The sequence below is a fragment of the Aplidium turbinatum genome, chromosome 10, assembly GCF_918807975.1.
Source record: "Aplidium turbinatum chromosome 10, kaAplTurb1.1, whole genome shotgun sequence".
NCBI lineage: Eukaryota > Metazoa > Chordata > Ascidiacea > Aplousobranchia > Polyclinidae > Aplidium > Aplidium turbinatum.
In genome coordinates, this window is record NC_137481.1 from 396,708 (window position 1) to 413,482 (window position 16,775).

Genomic DNA, 16,775 nt, shown 5'->3' on the forward strand with positions numbered 1-16,775 from the left:
AACTATTCCATCCATTAGATGCCACTGAATGGAGAGCAGTCCTTAACGTGCGTTGCTCAAGCGCACACCCCGAGAGTCGAACCAGCGCCGCTTGATCTTGAAGCTTCTTCGTTCCAGAAGTGACGCGCTAACCAATTGAGCTATCTATTGAATATTTGAGCAATTGAGCTATTGAGCTATCGAGCGATATTGTTGGAAATCGTGGGAGAACACCAGTTAAGATTTAGGCTTGCAGGTTTTGATTTTAATATTATGTAGACTAACCATCTATTTAAAATATAATTTTTATGCGTGTTGATAACATCGGAGTTTGCTTTATTTGTTCGTTTTACGTATTTTTCAAATTTTCTTCTTTTTTTACATGTGCTAGCTGAAGATGCTATTACTATAGCGAAATCGATTCTTAACTTAATAAATTACACTAAGAGGTTAGATTGTTGTGCAAATGCCAGCATTTGATGAATGCAAATTAGCAGTGACACAAAGATAAAGAAATGACTCTCAAAGAATTATTTTATTTGTGATTTCAAATTGCAGAATTTAGAATGCAAATTCTTGAATTGAGAACTTTAAAAAAGAATAATTTTTTTGAATTTGTCGGCAGCCGTGGCCGAGTGGATAGCGCGTTGGGCTCGCAGTCGAGAGCCTGCATGTTTGACTCCAGCCACCCGCACTTACTGTTGTTTCTCTGGGCAAGAAACTTTACGATAATTGCCTCTACCTAGTGATCGATTTCGAGTAATGGGTAGTACCAAATTTAAGTCATAAGTAGAGTAGACAACCGGAAACAGACATTGCCGTCGGCTACACCGATGCATAGCGCTCAAGTCCGCTTTCCCGCAATGCAGGATAAAGATAAACAAAGAAACAAACAAACAAACAATTTAGGAAAAATGGAATAATTTTTAAGAAGTAAAACTTTTTAGAAATAATGTAGTAGCCTAACTTTGAATGTTAGGAATAATTTTGTAAGCCTGAATGAAACTCGTTTGTCTGCAAGCATATAAAGCATTTCCAGATTAGAAGAACGGAAGATAATTACGTAGTTTAAAGTTTCCAGTAGGCATTGGATGGCAATTAAACTTTTGGTAAAATATTTTTTTTAGGCTACTACTCGTAGGCTATAGGCCAACTGGTAAGGTACGTACTGGGATCCAAGTTTCCAACCTCCTAGTGGTGATCGAGTCTTGATAATTCAAGTTTTTGAAGCGAATGGCAACTACCAGAGACCGCAACTCACAGGCAGGGCCGGATTAAGGGTAGGCTACTGTAGGCCTAAGGCTGTTTACTATAGAAGGGCCTAATTTTGCAAACCAAGCTACAAAAAGTAATAAAAATACATACATGAAAAATTGAAATTATTTACTGCAAAATAACATAAACATAAAAGAAGAATGGCTCGTAATTGGTTTTGGAAACAAACACAATTTGTATTGTCAAGTTTGAAGCAGATGGAAAAGATTTTGGAAAGAAAGAGGTGGATAGTAGGTACCTATGGTAATACTTTACCTAATGACACACTAAACCAGGGGTTTTCAACCCTTTTTCCACTGTGACCTCTTCAGAGCAATCAATGTAATCTCATATCCCCCTATAAAAGTATTCCACAAAAACATATTAGTAGTAAGTAGTACCCCATCTCGGACCCCCATATCCCATGCTGTGACGTCACAAAGAAACAAACCAAAAACCACTCATGCATGACAATGAATTGTTGTTTGTTTCTATGATGATGCTAAGGTGTTGACGTCACAAAAGGTGTTGAAGCAGAACAATCCCACTTGTTGTATAAATTTACCCGCCAAAATTCAAATGTATAAAGAATAAACAAAGAAATTAAAATTCAAATGTATAAAGAATAAACAAAGAAATGCGAGTATGATTCAAGCTCCAGGGTTGCCAGATCACTTTTTGTGCAAATTTACCCGCCAAAATTTTTTTAAATGTATAAAGAATAAACAAAGAAATGTGAGTTCTGCAGGGTTGCCAGATGTATAGTAAATAAATCTCCAGGGTTGCCAGATGTATGGTAAACATGTTCCACATGAGTGTTCAAGTGTGACAAGAACCACTCATGTGTGACAATGAATTGTTGTTTGTTTCCTGCAGGGTTGCCAGATGTACGGTAAATAAATCTCCAGGGTTGCCAGATCACTTTTTGTATAAATTTACCCGCCAAAAAAAAATTCAAATGTTAAAAGAATAAACAAAGAAATGTGAGTTCTGCAGGGTTGCCAGATGTATAGTAAATAAATCTCCAGGGTTGCCAGATCACTTTTTGTATAAATTTACCCGCCAAAAAAAAATTCAAATGTATAAAGAATAAACAAAGAAATGTGAGTTCTGCAGGGTTGCCAGATGTATGGTAAACATATTCCATATGGGTGTTCAAGTGTGACAAGAATCACTCATGTGTGACAATGAATTGTTGTTTGTTTTTATGATGACGCTCCAGGGTTGCCAGATGTATGGTAAACATGTTCCACATGAGTGTTCAAGTGTGACAAGAACCACTCATGTGTGACAATGAATTGTTGTTTGTTTCTATGATGACGTCAAGTTGTTCAAGCTCCAGGGTTGCCAGAAGTCCCACTTTTTGTGTAAATTCACCTGTCAAAATTCAAATGTATAAAGAATAAACAAAGAAATTAAAATTCAAATGTATAAAGAATAAACAAAGAAATTAGAGTAGAACACCGGACGATCAGTCTCAACGCACACTATTTGGTGGTGTTTAAAAACCCTAGAGACAACTCTCAGATACTTCATTTGGCAAAGCTAGCTTATCCGAGGCAAACGGGTGTTCTTCAAGAAGCTTTTGCAGACGCAACATCTAAGCCTTTCGTTGATTAACTGTTGGATTTTAAACAAAGCACCCCGGAAAAATTTCGATTGTGAACTGACATCTTTCCAGGAGAAACCAATTTCGTATACATCCCCGTTCCTTGATGATGACTGCCCGTTTACAGCGACACATCGACACACTCAAACTTCTTTCCAAAGCGAATCCTAATGTTGCTAAAGGGGTTACAAAGTCAGCAGATAACGAATTGATTAAGTGTGTTTGCGATTGTTGCTACAACGTGTTGAAGGGCAACGTCCCCATCTCTTCAAAGCAAAAGGCAAATCTGCTTAAATACAAGAAACCTTTGCGTGAGCTGGCCAAAAAGAAGACCAGTCTTACAAAAAAACGACAGATTATTCAACACGGAGACTTTCTGGGAGCTCTCCTATCCGCCGTTGTTCCTGCGATCGCTGGGTTGATCGGCACTTTGGCTTCAAAATAACAAGATGAAGAGTGTCAAAAAGATGAGCCTTGTGGAACCACGCCTTCTAGAGTCGATGCGAGAAAAGAACATGCAAAAACCTCCTTTGCTGAACGCGATGAGTGAGTTGGACTCCAAAATGAATGACATTCTTTCTCGTTCTGATCTGACCACGAGTGAAAAAGTGAAACTCTACGATCAAATCTTGCAGCAGTACATTGTTTATCGTGAAAAATATGTCAACACTCCAACCAAGATTGTTCTTGAAGAGAAACGACATTTTACTGAGGATGACATATTGGCAAGAGTTGCAAAAACCTACCTCGGAAAAAGTCGTGGTCTTGTGGACGTTATCAAAAACAATTCTTCTCTCGGTTGGAACAAATCAGGCGAACTCACGATTCACGAACAGGCGATTCCTAACTCCAATATAAAACATTTGATTTCGGCTGTCGTTCATAAATCCAAAAATTCTCAACCGATCGGTTTGAAAGAGTTTCAAGAAGAGTTGGGTGAAACTCACCCTTTTCCTGGTCTCAAAAAGAAGATAACATGGCGTCAGCACGATTGATTTACTATGACGCCGGGAATCCTGAAAGCTTCGGTGGAGAGGAAAGACTACGTAGGGTGATCAACAAACCTGTAAAACCCTGGCTCAGCTCTCAAGACGCTTACACACTCCATAAACCGATTCGCATACGCTTTCCACGTCGTCGTGTGGTGGTCGGTGGCATCGCAAAACAATTTCAAACAGATTTATCACGACATCTACAAGGTAGAAGCGATTCTAGGGAGGAGAAAAAAGAATCGAAAGAAACAGATCCTTGTAAAGTGGCTCGGTTACCCGGACAAGTTCAATTGCTGGATTGACGAAGCGAGTGTTGTGCGTTATGGCTGAGTGGAAAATGTGTGGAAAAAACGTTCCCAGAAGTGAAATAGTCTATTTTTTTCAAATAGTTGTGATTTTGATTGTGATATCATTCAGTCTCTACAATCTGAGTTTAGAAGAGGACCCGCACAAACTTTGGATCGTGTTGCTTTCCAATTGTTTAGGGTTGGTTATGCCCCAACCCAAAATAAAATATCCAAAGAAAAATGTTTTACCTAACCCTACCGAGTAACAGTTCCATGAAATTTTCCTCTCCAACACCTTGACGGATTATGTGGTCAGACTACCGAATGAGATCAACTTGGAAGGAGATTGGGAGGTTGGTATCGCCAAAATCCAATATTAACACTCCTGGAGGAACATCATCAACTCAGTCAATAATTGGTTGCACTATGTAGACGGTGTAATTGACACTGTCGTGGCCTTGGATTCTGGTCACTACCCTAATCCTCAAGCAATCCTTCAATAGTTGGAAATGAAATTAAAGCGCACAATTGGAACGCAATTGTCATTACACATGTATTACAATCCTTACACAAGGCTTATCAATTTGTTGGTCAAAAGCGGCGCCCACATCACGATGGGTGAAGGACTTGCTGAATTGTTGGGGTTTCATAGAAAGCGTTTTAAAAGCGGTGAATATGAAGCAAGACGTCACGTAGACATACATCAAGGTTTTTATGCCATGTACTTGTATTGTGATGTGGTAGAACCCAGGGTGGTTGGCGACACCTTAGCTTCTTTCCTGGGTATAGTTCCTGTGGAAGGAAAAGATGGTGATTACATTTACCGAAGAAATGAGAAAGTGCATTATCACCCTGTTCAACTGAAAAACTTCGACACGGTACATATATCGCTGCGAGATGATCAGGGCAATCCAGTTCAATTTGAGACGGGAAAAGTAGTGGTCACGCTTCACTTTCGGAAAAGACGTCTTCATCAACTATAATGCCTCACAAGCCCGTGTTCTGTTGCAACGCAAGAGCCTACGAAAACTACTACGTCTCCCAGGTTGGTCACGGTACACCAGGCTTTTTTTCCGGTGCCCAATATCAAAACGGTTATGGTTTGGGGAGTATATTTTCTAGCCTTGGAAAAGCGATCCTGCCTTTGATCAAGTCAGGAGCAAAGACGGTTGGAAAAGAAGTTCTCAGGTCAGGTGCACATTTTGCTTCAGATGTGTTATCTGGAAAAAGTGCGAAAGAAGCGGCTTTACAAAGATCGAAGCAGGCTGGTGTCAATTTATTGAAACGCGTCGCGGCCCCGGTGCATCAAATCCCACCACGCGAGACCTTTTTCTCATCTCCGCCTGTCAAAAGGCGAAAGAAAATCAACAAATCCAACAGTTTGAAAAAACGTAGACGGAAAGCGGTCGTATCAAAAGACATTTTCGATGGCTAGCTTGATTCATGAAAAGTCTTGTGAAGGGTTGAAAACCGAGCTGGATTTGTTCGCTGTTCCGCCTACCCAAACCAGTTTGGAAAGTGGGCATTATGTGGAACATCGCCCGCAATCTACTCTCACCGACAGCGGTCCTGTCGAGTTTTTGATTGTCGAGGAAGGTGACTACTACATCGATTTGGCCAACACCTTACTCTACGTTCGTGCTAAAGTGGTCAAAAACGACGGGACAGATTTAGCCGAAAACGATGCCGTTGCTCCGGTTTGCAATTGGTTGCACAGTCTGTGGTCACAGATCAATCTAAGCCTAAACAACACCCAGGTATCTCAATCGAATCACACGTATCCCTACAGAGCTTACTTGGAGACTCTTCTCAGTTTCGGAGGACCTGCAAAATCTTCACAGCTCTCTGCAAACTTATGGTACAAGGACTCCAAGGATAAGTTTGATACGCTCGCTGTTGCAAATGCAGGCTTCAATCGACGCAAGGCGTTGACGCAAGAAAGTCGATCGGTGGACATGATAGGGAAATTGCATCTGGATATGACTTTTCAGAATCGATATTTACTCAACGGAGTCGAGATGAAGCTCAAATTGACTAGAGCCTCCGACGCGTTTTGTCTCATGGGGGCAGGAAAGGTCAAGCTGCAAGAAGTGGCTTTATTCTGTAGAAAGGTCAAACCCAGTGACCCTGTAAGAATCGCCCACATCAATGCGCTCCAGTCTGGCACAGCCAAGTATCCAATCCGCCGTGTAGAAACAAAAGCTTTTACCGTGCCAAGAGGCAATCTCACCGTCACCAAAGAAAATCTCTTTCTCGGTCAGTTACCAAGAAGAGTGGTGATCGGCATGGTGGACAATGCTTCTTTCAACGGTCTGTCGGCCAGAAACCCGTTTGATTTCAAACACAACTCTGTAAATTTTTTGGCTTTGTATCGTGACGGAAAGCAGATTCCTTCCAAACCATACCAACCTGACTTTGGAAATGGAAAATATATACGCAGCTACCTCTCCCTATTTACAGGAACAAACCAATATTACGCAGATGAAGGCAATGATATCTCCAGAGCGGAATATCCAGGCGGATATACCCTGTTTGCATTTGATTTGACACCGGACCTTGGTTCGGGGGCGAGTCATTTCGAATTAATAAAGCACGGAAACTTGCGATTGGAAATTCACTTTGCGACAGCCTTACAGCAAACTATCAACGTCATCGTCTATGCAGAGCACGACAATCTTCTAGAAATTGATCGCAACAAAAGTGTCATATTCGACTATTCGGCATGAACTCGGACCAGATTTCAAGGATTTTATTCAATGACTCTTGTCTAAAGCGTGTTTTGAAGGGTGTGTACGTGAGAGACATGTTGCCCCAAGACGTATCTCCCCCCCCCCCCTGCTGCCTTTGTCATCAACACCGACGAAAGCGATCAACCGGGTGAACACTAGGCTGCTGTTCATTTGAATGGTCACGAGCAAGGCGAATTTTTCGATTCTTTTGGTATCCGACCCTACCAACGTGAATTTATCGATTTCATGCATCTCCACTCGATCGATTGGATTTGGAACCACACCACAATTCAAGGACCTTTGTCGCTTGTCTGTGGTCACTATTGCATGTATTTTCTATTAAAACGCTGTCGCGGTGTATCCATGGAGGCGATTGTCTCAAATTTTCATTCTGATCTCAATGCAAACGATCGTGCTATTGAAGACTTTGTACGCCGGCGTTGTAGAATAAAAATTTAATTTGTACATTTGTTTAGTTTTTTGTTTTTTATTATGTATTTGTGTCTGTTACACAGTTGTTGCATACTTACCTCAATTTCATGTGGTTGTTTTTTTCAACATAAAGTTAGAAAAAAAAATCTTCATGCTTCACCTTTCAATGCATTTTTTATTTTTTTTTATTTTAATTCTACCTTTGCACTTAAAATTATATTGCTGTTGTTGCCTAATAAAAAAAAAAAAAGTACAAGTTGTCAATTTTATTTTATCGCAAAGCACAAAAAGCTAAAATGATGCAGGTGAAAAGAAACAAGCTTCTTTAAGGAAAAAAAATACAAGTTAGCAATTTTATTTTATCGCAAAGCACAAAAAGCTAAAATGATGCAGGTGAAAAGAAACAAGTTTCTTTTTGAAATTTGTTCAATAAAAAAGATAAAAAAAAATACAAGTTAGCAGTTTTATTTTATCGCAAAGTGCAAAAAGCTAAAATGATGCAGGTGAAAAGAATTAAGTTTCTTTAAGGAAAAAAAAAATAAAAAAATACAAGCTAGCAATTTTATTTTATCGCAAAGCGCAAAAAGCTAAAATGATGCAGGTGAAAAAAACAAGCTTCTTTTCGAAATTTCATTTCAAAGAAATGAAATTTCGAAAAAAAAAAAAAAATCTCAATGTTGCGGTGACGTTGTTACACAAACTCATCTTCATCGATTTCTGCCCGTACCAAATTGGCGCGTTGCTGATGACAGCAGTCATGGTCGATTTCTGCTGTGTCCAGTATTAGGGGGGTGTGTTAATTGTCGATTCATACCGTACGCTGCTAAAAATTTGTGGAGCAGTATCAAAATCTAGAATATTTATGAAAATTCGACATACGATCCCCCTAACCCCCATGTACATGCCCCCTGAATAAAAGGTACTCCTATTTTCAAAAAAATATGAGATTGTTGGCCTTTTCACCCACTATACTTGCGTTTTGGTGGTATTTATCTTACTCATATGTTGCTTTTCGGGGTCTGTGTGTTCAAATATGACATTAGAAAATTCCTAAGAATTTTCAATATGGCGGTATTTCAATATGGCGGCCAAACTGAGGCTTGGAATGGGTACTTTTGTAAATTTAGACCAAACATAGTTGTGTGATATGTCGAATTATAAGTTTTCGAGGGCGTAGAATACGAATTTGATCCCAAAAGTAGGCTTATTCTTTCCTGGCATGTGCAATGAATATACCTGAGTATTTATATATGTTCATACTGATGAATTATGCTTGTTATTTTGCATTGTGTTTTGCAATATCCTCTTATTAGGCTGGGCCAAAAAATGGGTTATTTTTAAGAATTTATACTACGAAGTTGTAAGTCACCTAAAAGTTGTGAATGGGTATCAGGAGCAAACCCATGATAAAATTTTTATTTTTCAATGACATCTTACGGTCAGACAGTCCGTTACCATAGCAACCGTTTCCGGCAAGACAACTACTTGACTAAAGTGGTGATTTTTTAGGCTGTGAATGACTGTCAGGGCTCATTTTGGTACCAAAATATGCAAAAAAGACAGCCAAAGAGCATGGAACATATAATACACGAGGTTTATGAAACAATTAATTCCACTTTTAAATAAAAAAACATGTTTTCTTCATATTTATGGTCAATTATTGAACAAAATGAAAATTAGTTATCCCGAAATGTACCAATGGAAGTCTATTACTTCCAAGTAACTCCAGTACACAATACAAACTCATACAATAAACATTCATATTAGTCCCAACTGTACAAAACGGAGGCCAGTGACTTTTTTGTCACAACCTCAGATGACGTTGCCAGTCCATGCAGCTTCTCTCGGACACCCTTCACAACTCTGTATAGTGCCTGGAGCCGAGCTGCTCTTCACATTTGGACGCTTTATTTGTGTTCAAATCTGTGGCGAGTCCTAGTGCCCGCTTTGCTGCGTCATTGACAACATGGAGGTTGGCCACAACTTTCTTGCCATGACGGTAGTTATCTGAGGTGGTCCATTGTGCAACGGGCAGCTTGACAAAGCTGGAGTCAATATTCAAGAGCTCAAACATGCTCCAAGAGTCATGTCCAATGAAGTCTTTGAGGGCTTTTGTGTCCAATTGATGAGGCTGGCATCTCCTGTTTTCTTGTCTGTGTACTGTCTGTCGCGTTATGGCACCTCAGCAATCAGCATAGCATTTCTCATCGTCTGTTTGTCAGATGATGTTCGTTCTGAGAAGACTGCCAAAGAGACCAATCTCTCTGAGAGATACCACATATGGTTTTGTAGCTTCTGTCTGGCCAGAACAAGGAGAGAAATTTGGCAGGCCACATCATTGGGTCCTTGCTGATACTGGCCTCTGCCTTGAGGGGGTTTTTCATTAGTACCAGGTCATTCGATGGTGCATCAGCAGCACTCCTGCACGTTAACTACGCTTTTGTGTAAAAGATTGCCAAGAATACAGCAAGACTGGTGAGTGGTGATGTCTTCCAATTCTTCGGGTGCATATACATTCCCAAGCTGGCATCGGAAGAGTGCCACCTTAAACGTGTACAAAGTTTTGCTAATCCAACGGGCATGGTGGAATGCCCCAGGCGCTTTGATGGTGATGGATCTCCAACTGGCAGGGACGATCCCTCCAAGAAGCAGCAGTGTTAGTTCTGTCACCTCCAGGAGTCCAGGTAGTCATGTTGAAGAGTCTCCTTGGTGCTGTTCTCGATCCATGTCTGAAGGAAGGTGATGGTGTTATGCATATAGCCTGTCAACTCTCTTTATGGAGCAGTCACCTCGATCAATGTGTAGTTGTTGTGGTTCAATTCGCTCCAATTGTTTACCAGTTGCTTGAACAGCTGTTCATTGGATCATGTGGTTGGGCTATACACAATTGAGCAAGATGCCCCCCAATCAACTCATGGATGTGGTGTCTACATGCCAGTTGCAGAAAACTTCTACCAAGCTCTGTCTCCAGTCCAAAATGTCTGCCTCGTGTTTGCCAAAACTTCCCTTTTTTGGCTCTGTATCTGTTAACCTATTCCTCTTACTTTTCCTTAGTTTGTATTCTTCAATAACTGTAAGGATCATCTGTTCTATCGCTTGCCACGATTTAAGGGTAATGCCAGTATTTGCTCACCAGTCCTGCAAGTCCTTTGTTACAAGTCTGGCGGTATCCAATGCACTAGACTGAAGATGGCTGGCTTGCTACAGTTAATTGTTTATGATACTCATGGTACTGAAAAAACAAGGCGGTCCTTTTACAAAGGACTCTGATGTGGATGAGATTCTAAATAATAATATAACAGAGATTGAGAAACAGAAGCGGTTATGCCTCGAGATCAGATACGCCCGTGACGCTGCACTCTCAGTTCCAAAACAAAGTGACATTTTTCGTTTATTGAAAGACCATAAAAAGTTGCCATCTTCTGTTTATGGAGCCAATCTGAAAACTTACCTGAGTAATTTGAGTTGCAAAGCGGATGTTACGATGACTGATTTAAATTCTGTTCTTGACGGCATGAATCTAACAAAGAGCTGAATACTGTGTTTTATAGCCTACTAAATTACATATACGTCATAAGTTTAAAAATATGTTGTTATCAGCTTATTTTTCGTTTGAAATAATCATGAATTCGAATTCTACGCCCCCGAAAACCTATAATTCGACATATTACATGACTATGTTTGGTTAAATTTTACGAAAGTACCCATTCTAAGCGCCATTTTGGCCGCCATATTGGATTACCATTATATTGGATTTTTGGAGGTAATTTCTAATGCCATATTTGAACTCACAGACTCCGAAAACGCCTATAGGAGCACCATAAATACCGTCAAAATACACGTCGTTTGGTGACAAGGCTTAAAAACTCATATTTTGGTGAATTTATGGATACCCCCTTTTCAGGGGGCATGTACATGGGGGTTACGGTGGTCCAATATGATAATTGTTTTCATATTCCGGATTTGGATACTACTCCACATATTTTAAGCACCGTACCACGTTGCCATCGTGAAATTCGTCAAATAACACACCCCCCTACCAGTATATGACAGTCAAGTTAGGGCGACTCTAAACTCATCTTCATTAATTTCTGCCCGTACCAAGTTGACGCGTTGCTGATGAGAGCAGTCATGGTCTATTTCTGCTGTGCCCAAAATACGACAGTCAAGTAAGGGCGACTCTACAACCTTGACGATGGTGAACAATTTTCGGCACTCTTCGCACTGCTCAAGCGGTCTCAGGTCAAACAATGTAACGCTTCTGACAAGCCCCCAAGCAAACGTCGCCGCAACATTGAGACTTATTTTTTGCTTGTTTTTTTTCACCTGCATCATTTTAGCTTTTTGCGCTTTGCGATAAAATAAAATTGCTAGCTTGTATTTTTTTTTTTTTTTCCTTAAAGAAACTTAATTCTTTTCACCTGCATCATTTTAGCTTTTTGCACTTTGCGATAAAATAAAATTGCTAACTTGTATTTTTTTTTTTATCTTTTTTATTGAACAAATTTCAAAAAGAAACTTGTTTCTTTTCACCTGCATCATTTTAGCTTTTTGTGCTTTGCGATAAAATAAAATTGACAACTTGTACTTTTTTTTTTTATTAGGCAACAACAGCAATATAATTTTAAGTGCAAAGGTAGAATTAAAATAAAAAAAAAATAAAAAATGCATTGAAAGGTGAAGCATGAAGATTTTTTTTTCTAACTTTATGTTGAAAAAAACAACCACATGAAATTGAGGTAAGTATGCAACAACTGTGTAACAGACACAAATACATAATAAAAAACAAAAAACTAAACAAATGTACAAATTAAATTTTTATTCTACAACGCCGGCGTACAAAGTCTTCAATAGCACGATCGTTTGCATTGAGATCAGAACGAAAATTTGAGACAATCGCCTTCATAGATACACCGCGACAGCGTTTTAATAGAAAATACATGTGTAACATATAAATGAACACCTTCTGATAACTAAAAAACTATAATTCGAGTAATAATTGTGTGGAAATAATTAATGGAGTCAGATAGCCAAATTAGTCAAATTAGACAGAATATTTATCAAGTAATCAGACAATCTTAATATAATTAACTTATTAAACCTTTAATTTAACATATGTAATATAAATGTTAGCCTACCACATTGGTGACACTCAGACAAGTAAGTTTAGAAATATTCTCCAAACTAGCTATAAAAAAATCTGGTAAGTACCCTATGCTACAAGTTTTATCATAAATATCTTTTAGAAACATGTAACTTGATAATATTTCACACGTTGGTTCGCCAATAGATTTTGTGTAGCCTACTGTACTATTAAGCGCAACGCCGGCAATTTATTGCTTGTCAAACGTAACTGATTTTTGTTGTTCGATCATGGGAGGTAATCAAGCGAATTGTTCAGCGGCAGACCGCTTATTTTAGACGCCGATGTCGACAATTTTATTTAGGCTACATGCCAAACCGCCATTTGCCACTTTTAATATTTTTGAACGTTCACATTAGAATAATTGGATTCACTGATTAGTAATTACCAACAAGTTGCCTTTTCAGGGAAACATAACCATGTAATTTTTTTAGAAAAATCGCAGTGTCAAATGTAACTTGAATTTTTAGCTCATTTTAATATTCCTTTTGTTTTGCCTTACTCGGCATCGCAGATTGCAGGACACCCCGTCCCAATCTTATTTTACTCCGGCTAGGAGACACTTTGGTACCCTTATACGTTCTCAGCTGAAGCTATCAGTTCGTGCAACTCCCTGGGGCAAAGGAAAGGGGAAATCATGCGAAACCGCCTGGACACATAAGGTTGTTATCGTTCCCCCCATTTTTTTAGTATTATTAGGAGCTAACATGATTTGAGAAACTTTGTTTAGTTATTTTAGCCGCTGTTTTTCTTTTGTTTGGAATTGCAGTATATGCACAGTTATTTACCCTGAATATGGAACTTTGTGTGCAAAAGCTTGGTTGGCATTTGGCCATGTAGTTTCTTTTGTTTCTTGATAAGGCAGGAGCGCTGCCACGTTCTAAAATCGATTAAACAGCACCATTCATCCCACGTCGTTCAAACGTTGATTAACCATTACAAAACATGCTAGACGTTTTATGCCTACCGATTTTATCTCGGTATGTTCTATTGAACCATTGCTGTTTCCTGTTACATAATTCTATTAGCCGTAAGCTTAGCCTACGCCATGACACTGTCATGTTACGTAGTATTCCCATTTACCCTATGTTATTATTTACCGCTTTTACATATCGTACTTCAAGCTACGCCATGTCTCACTGACATTGTTCATTCACTGATATATCGCATCACCACCTGTTTTTCACTGCATTTTATTACAATTTTAGGTGCTCATCATTTCACCTTGCCTACGTTAACTAAGCTATTCGTTCTGAATGAATTTGCTCATTCACTGACATTGTATCCCCTGTATTGTATGACATTGTACATACTTACAGTCTACCGATTTTTCTTGCCTGTTCTCACACTTGAACAGCTTCTAGAACCTCCTAAGCTGGCATCTGCCGCCATGACTAAATCATGTCGCTTAGTGGTTTCAACAATTTTATGCTATATTTTTTGTTATTGTGTTATACTACCGTGTACGTACTTTACTTATATACCGTAATTATGTATCTTGCGGATGCTACTCTGTACCGTTTTTTTTCAGATGCACCTCTCACTACATGGTTGCTGCTAGACGAGATGCGAGAGACCTCGAGCGACCTTGAGAGACTGACAGCACTACGACGGATGACACGACAGAGTTATCTACGTCATCGCCACCACAACTCGGCAAGCCTCATTGCCGCCTACGTGCACCGAAGCTGCATCGTTAACTTTCAACATGGTCAATCCCATGTCCGCCGTAAACTGCACTACCGTGCACAGTAGTTGCATTGTTACGCACTCAAGCCTTCTTCACACAAGAAGCACTGCTATTTGAGATACACAGACGTGCACCACAGTTGCACTGTCTTTCCAGTACTCATCTGCTCAAGACGTCTGCCTTACAGCTTGCAACCTTACAAGCTGGCCACTCCCATGTCGTGCTCATCATCTTTCAACAGACATAAACTGAACTGCTCATCAGCACTGCTTGCCATAGTCTCGAACTCAACATGCTTGAACTCAATAGCATATCTTGTCCTCAAAGACATTACTCTCATGAACGCCATCTTCGCCTAGCACAACCTTCGCGCACGCGTAGCTCACCGCTATTCTATTAATGTTTGCTTCTATGAAGTGTCAAGCCTATCTCCCCGGACGCGGGGCATGAACAGTCAAGGACACTCACGTGCCTATATAGCCTACTATATTTGTGTATTTTATTTTAAAACTATTCGTAATGCTTAATCAAGAATGACGCAGCAACGTAGCAGCTGCCAAATCATAGTTCCTCCTGAGCATGAGGTGAAACTGCATCCCTCCTGGACAAGAGGTAAAACTGTAGCCTACCCAACTCATAGTTCCTCTTGAGCATGAGGTAAAACTGTATCCCTCCTGGACAAGAGGTAAAACTGTACCCAAGCCATTAGTTAAGCCACTGCAGCCTTGCCTAAATAAGCCCAAAAGGCTCCCAGGGAATTACGACATCGCCTTATCTCTTATGATAAACGACTGTTACCCCTGTAACCGCAATTACTGTAGCCTATTACAGTCCTGCAATTATTGAATATCGTAGCCAACTAAGCCAAACGGATCCCAGGGAACTTAAGACATCGCCTTATCTCTTATGATAAACGACTGTTACCCCTGTAACCGCAACTACTGTAGCTTATTACAGTCCCGCAATTATTGTAGCCTATATCGTAGCCTACTAAGCCAAATGGCTCCCAGGGAACTTAAGACATCGCCTTATCTCTTATGATAAACGACTGTTACCCCTGTAACCGCAACTACTGTAGCTTATTACAGTCCTGCAATTATTGTATATCGTCCTAAGCCAAAAGGACCCCAGGGAATTACGACATCGCCTTATCTCTTATGATAAACGACTGTTACCCCTGTAACCGCAACTACTGTAGCTTATTACAGTCCCGCAATTATTGTAACCTATATCATAGCCTACTAAGCCAAATGGCTCCCAGGGAACTTAAGACATCGCCTTATCTCTTATGATAAACGAGTGTTACCCCTGAAACTGCAATTTGTGTATATCGTCCTAAGCCAAAGGGCTTCCAGGGAACATACGACATCGCCTTATCTCTTATGATAAACGAGTGTTACCCCTGCTACAGTATAATTCAACAGCAGTATGTATTAACCTATCTACTTGCTTATGTGTGCGATTAATCTCCTCATCCCACGTAAGGAGGGGGGTCATGCGTCTTCCCCTACTAACTGTTAGCCTACAATTGTTAATTTTGTTGTAAAGTATCTTATAACCACACATCTGTACACCTGTACATAGTTTGCATCTTGTATAACCGCTTATTGTGATACGAATTACCTGTTATTTTGCCGTAAGGAGGGAAGTGTGTAACATGTACCATGTTTTTAACTAACAAATTTACATTTTAACATTTAACCGAAACTTATCAGAATTGCAAAATGCATTTCAACGCTGCAAATTCAAAACCTAAATTCTGTTCTCACGGAATCTAGGCCACGCTTTCCCAGAAATGCCACTCTCACGGAGTTGGCTCACCACATTTGTATTTCTGAAGCGATATAATTGTGTAACTGGCTTCGCTTAGTAATTCTCATGATAGGCTATTACTGATAAAAAGGAACTACATTATGAAATAAGCGGGGAATTGAAAAATGAAGACATTCGAAAATAGACTTGCAAAGCGAACAGACTGAACAACGGCAGAAGGAGAGAACTAAAATTCCCAACTGGAGAATGTCGCTATTCTGACACCGGTTGCAATAAATTAAATTAAGTTAGTTAGACATATATTTCAATTTCCCGCATTTGTAACTTTGATTTATTAAAAAATGATTAGTTTTATTTAATTCGTTTTGCTTTATGTAGGAAGTCATACCCCTAGACTAGACAGCCAGAAGCCTCAATATCCTTTTTATTATCCTTTTAAATTATCCTTTTTATTTAACAAATTTACGAAAATTAGACAGCCAAACCCTACGCTGGGGTCGTAAGATAGACAAATCCCTATACTAAAGGGGACTTAGAAAGGGAAAAACCCTACACATGCAATAGTGACCACAGACAAGCGACAAAGGTCCTTGAATTGTGGTGTGGTTCCAAATCCAATCGATCGAGTGGAGATGCATGAAATCGATAAATTCACGTTGGTAGGGTCGGATACCAAAAGAATCGAAAAATTCGCCTTGCTCGTGGCCATTCAAATAAACAGCAGCCTAGTGTTCACCCGGTTGATCGCTTTCGTCGGTGTTGATGACAAAGGCAGCAGGGGGGGGGGGGAGATACGTCTTGGGGCAACATGTCTCTCACGTACACACCCTTCAAAACACGCTTTAGACAAGAGTCATTGAATAAAATCCTTAAAATCTGGCCCGAGT

At 39.8% G+C, this 16,775-nt stretch overlaps 1 protein-coding gene across 1 annotated transcript; it reads left to right on the plus strand.

The window, feature by feature from the left end:
* Positions 1–5,103: 5,103 nt before the first annotated feature.
* On the plus strand, positions 5,104–6,847 carry LOC145778310 (uncharacterized protein F54H12.2-like). Its single transcript, XM_082589773.1, has 2 exons — positions 5,104–5,500; positions 5,583–6,847. The coding sequence occupies exons 1-2, from the start codon at positions 5,104–5,106 to the stop codon at positions 6,845–6,847; spliced, it is 1,662 nt and encodes a 553-aa protein (XP_082445899.1).
* The last annotated feature ends 9,928 nt before the right edge of the window (positions 6,848–16,775 follow it).